At 41.0% G+C, this 4,409-nt stretch overlaps 1 protein-coding gene across 1 annotated transcript in view; it reads right to left on the minus strand.

The window, feature by feature from the left end:
* Positions 1-105: 105 nt before the first annotated feature.
* The window catches only part of LOC103365827 (mucin-22-like), a 7,421-nt gene continuing 3,117 nt past the window's right edge, over positions 106-4,409 (minus strand). The window contains exons 6-9 of the mRNA XM_008293373.1: positions 3,395-3,906; positions 3,213-3,312; positions 1,722-2,013; positions 106-550 (exon numbers count right to left, since the gene is read on the minus strand). Coding sequence (XP_008291595.1) covers positions 468-550; positions 1,722-2,013; positions 3,213-3,312; positions 3,395-3,906 — 987 coding nt within the window. The 3' untranslated portion in view covers positions 106-467. The remainder of the gene's footprint in view (positions 551-1,721; positions 2,014-3,212; positions 3,313-3,394; positions 3,907-4,409) is intronic.

Genomic DNA, 4,409 nt, shown 5'->3' on the forward strand with positions numbered 1-4,409 from the left:
AATGTTGTTTTCACGCTTTCATCAGACAAACTCTTTTCTATAATTTTATTTTAATAAATCCAGTGTCAGGCAGGTAAAAGTACAAATACAACATTTCAACATTTTCAAATATTGCATCAAAAATATATAATATACATTACATGTATCTGAAAATATATTTATTTTTATATGTTAAAAAGAGCAGAGAACTGTCAGCGCAGTGAAAGAAAAGACTTCCAACAACGTCCAGACTCAGTCAGCGTCTCAGTCATCAGGAAGCACAGGCCTGAGTTAAACCTTCAGCTCGTTCTTATGGAGAACGTCTGGCTGTGTCCTTTCATATCCTTCCACCGCCGGAGATAAAGTGATCATTCAGTGTGAGCAGTGCAGCAAATCCTACGTTTCTCTCTTTGACAGTCGTGTGCTCTGGTTTTAATTAACATTTGTGAAACAGATTATAAACAGCAGCAGCAGCAGCAGCAGCATGTTCAGTGAAGGACGAACTTCTGCAGGAATATGCTGACGGCTGTTAAAGTCGCTGCTGTTATCAGGGACCAGGACTTTTCTGGAGCTGCAAGAGGAAAGACGAGAGGTTACAGAGCTGCATTTACAGTGTGAATATCACCTTTAACACACTAAAAATACGATAAATAATCAATACATAAACTATAATCAATGAAACAGCTCACAAGTATGTTTATTCTTTGTTGCTTATTAGTTGTTGTTGTTTTTTTACTGCTTATTGCTTTATTAAAACACTTCAATAAATCATCTACAACACTATTCAACCTGACTATAACACATATTAAAATATTAAAATATACATTAAAAAAATGATAGAAAATGATATCATTGTGTTTTCTTTTTGGTTTGGTTTCTTCGGTAGATGATTTAACATCACCGGGTCTCTTAACCGTAATATTTAAATGAATATATTTTGCCTGCGCGGTTCTTCCACCACTGCCTTTAAGTAATTTATTCTTTAATAAATTCTTAACTTCCTGCACTTTTGTTTTCTTAATTTTAATAATTTTTTAAGTTGTATTTTATCGTATATTTGTTTACGATTTAACTTCTCAGATCTTTTGACTTTTTCTGCTGTTTTAGTTTCTAAGTTGTCGTTGTTCCATTAACTTGCGTATTTAACAACTCCCTTTATTGGCTCTTATTAGACGTTTTCCCCTTTAACTGCTTTTAAACATTGAATTACGGTGAATATTTTGGGGGGTTTGTTTACAAGAATTTACAAAAAATAAAGAATCTTTCATGTCAAAGTGATGTCAATTAATTTGAAATCGAATTATAATAATAATACATTTAATATTATATTTAAAATATTGTATATTTTATATTTTAAATTAACTTTTTTGTATATAAAAAAAGTTAAATAAATTGACTGTATTCAAAGCAATGAAAGGGGACATGAAGTGAACACTGTTATTTTAACTGAAATGATTTTATCTCAATTTATTCTTGCTTTACTTTTTTGAGCTTTAATATGTTTTTTTATTAATGTCGAATACTTCTTTGTGTGATGAGGTGTTTTAGAGGTAACACTGACTTTTGACTTCCTGTTTTGTAAACCCGAGTTTTTAACAATTATACACAAATAAATGTATAACTATTATTAGAAATACACGTTTAACGTGCTGCTTTAGCTCCTGTGAGGCTTATTCGGTATTCTCAACTGGTACAAACATGCACCAGATCCACAGGTGACCCGGTGACCTGCGGCTCTTTACCTCGTGCCGTGGTGGCTGTTGTGGGGACGACGCTGACGGTGTTGATGACGGGGGTCAAGGTGGCGCCGGTGGTAGTGGTCGTGGTGGTCGTGATGGTGGTCGGCGTGTCGGTCACGGTGGTCGGCGCCGGCGTGGTGACCACCAGGCTGACCGGGCCGGACGTGACGGTGTAGCTGCTGGTGAACACGCTGCCGATCAGGGTCCGGTGGCCGATGGAGCGGGTGCACAGGTCGGGACACTTGGCGGACGGCATGGTGGCGATGCAGAGGTTCACCGTGCACCGGATGTACATCTGCAAGCACCAGGGTTAGCACATGTTAGCAAGCGCTGACAGACACGACGGATGAATGATGAAGGACCTCATCTACAAACTGTTCACACTCTGGATGATTAACAACGACCTCCCCACATAGCGCCCCATCCATGTGCAGCACGACGATGGTCGCTCTGTTGTAACATGTGCAGTATTACTTCCATACACCATAAAATATGTGCAGTTACCTACTCTGGGCGTCCATTTTTAACACTTTTCTTTTTTTAATAGAATGTGCTTTTTTAATATATATAATGTGTGCTTATTTTATTTTTTATAAATGTTTTGTTTTTGCTGCTGCTCTATTATTCATTTAATTCCATTTATTCCTATTTTTTCCTTTAAACACTGATTTTATAACACCGTCGAGGTAAAAACGACTGAGCTCAGAATTCACTCAGATTTACTGTAAAATGATCCTCAGAGAGAAAGTCAGAGGATAGAAAGTCCTAAACGCACACTCATTCAATCAGTCTTCTTCCTGAAGGGGGCGGGGTCAGCAGCAGGGGGCGGGGGCAGTAGGAGGGGGCGGGGCCAATGCAGTTCATTTAAAGTTACAGAAACAATTTAGAACTAAACCAGGAGAAACAGTCACAGAGAAATTAACCACAAAATTAAAAGACATGTTATTTACTATTATTAGCCTTTTTTTATGGTTTGAGCCTGTTTTTCCTTTGGTTCTACTTGCTCTTCTTCTTTAATCTCACATGGCCTCTTTGGTGCTTTTAATTTTATCCACTTGTTCTTACAAAATCTTATGTCAATCTATTTCGATATTTCAGTTTGGCTTAAAGTGGAAGACAAAGAGTTATCAGAAGAAAGTGTCGTCGCGTACAGCTGTTTGTTTTTTAGCTGTTTCATGTGGATCATAAATGTCTGCTTTGTTCGTATTTCTTCTCACAGTCGTCGTGAGCGATTTGTGATCTGAAGCTGCTTTGGTGAAACATTTGCACACGAACTGATGTCAAAATGCATAATTCACTGAAAAAATGAGCAGAGCTGCACGGTGCAGACCCTCAGGGAAACCTTCAGCGGTAGAAGAAGTCGTTTCCTGTGAGGCTGGTTGCTAACCGGAGCTCGATTACAACGACTTTCTTTAAAGGTTTTTCCAGCGCTGCTTTATCTTTGGACATTCAGAAAATCCTACACAAACAGACAAGTGCGATGAGATGACAAACCGTCGATCCTGTGAGCTCCATGGCTGTCATGTTCAGCCGGTAAACCCTGGAGTTATTTTGTGTGGTCATGATCTCGAAGGACTCGCTGGACATCATACACCTGGACGAGAAGGACGGACGGTTTGAATTTACATTTAAATTTCAGACAGAATCCTCTGGAACCATTAAAGGGACCCACTGACCCTTGGTCCACGATCGGACGACTTTCGGCAAAGTCCTCCGTCTCAGACTCCAGACATTTGCTCACGACCATCTCGGCCCGATCCACGCTGCAGTTGGACAACACATGGAGGTCCAGGGACTCGATCCTGGACCCGATGGCTGCAGCGGTGGTGGTGCTAGCGGAGGAGGTGGTGGTGTTACTGGTGGAGGCGGTGGTGGTGACGTCACTCTGCGTTTCTGACTCTGCTTGCCGACGAATTCGTCCTCGGTAGATGTTGTTGGTGCGAAACTGGGCGTCGGCGGTGAACCTGGACAGCGGCCCTTGTCCAGGAAGGTGGATCTCCAGCCAGACCTCGATCACTCCAAAGACCTCGGTCTCGGTGGGCATGCTGATCTGGTAGTTGGGACCTTTGACCAGAGTTGCGGGGATCCGGCAGGCCAGCGGCAGCATCAGGGAGGGTTTACGACTGACCATCGTGAACGGACGAACGCTCTTCAAGGTGTTGGTGTAAACCAGCTCGTTACCAGAGTGCTGCAGACAAACGAGGAGAAAAAACCAGATGAAACAAAGTGAGGCTTGAGCTGAACAGTACTAGCAACAACTTTATTTTATGAAGCACCTTTTAAAAGTTTAGGAACAGCTTTACAGGCAGGACAAGAAAGAACAGAAGAAAAGTCAAAACGACACTGAACAGTCCAAAGAGAAGGAGACCAGACAGGCAGCAGCGTAGAAACGATTAACAGAACAAAACCAGATAAAACAATAAGAAAAAAGAACAAGTGTAAAAGACAGAGTTACACCACAAACACAAGGCTTTTGTTTTGTCTCATCGTATCTGATTGCTGGTTGAAGATCATTCACCGTCACAGAAGTCTTGAAGGCAGCTCTGTTCAGTACGTCACTGTGACGTGTTCCACAGGTTTATTAAAGGGTTTTTAGTAAAGGGTTGTTCCTTCTGATTGTACTTTAGAAGTAAAAATTGTGGTTTTCAAGGTGTCTTCCACCTAAAACTGCACATAATTACTAGAATTTTG

The sequence above is a fragment of the Stegastes partitus genome, unplaced genomic scaffold, assembly GCF_000690725.1.
Source record: "Stegastes partitus isolate 25-593 unplaced genomic scaffold, Stegastes_partitus-1.0.2 Scaffold878, whole genome shotgun sequence".
NCBI classification, from domain to species: domain Eukaryota; kingdom Metazoa; phylum Chordata; class Actinopteri; family Pomacentridae; genus Stegastes; species Stegastes partitus.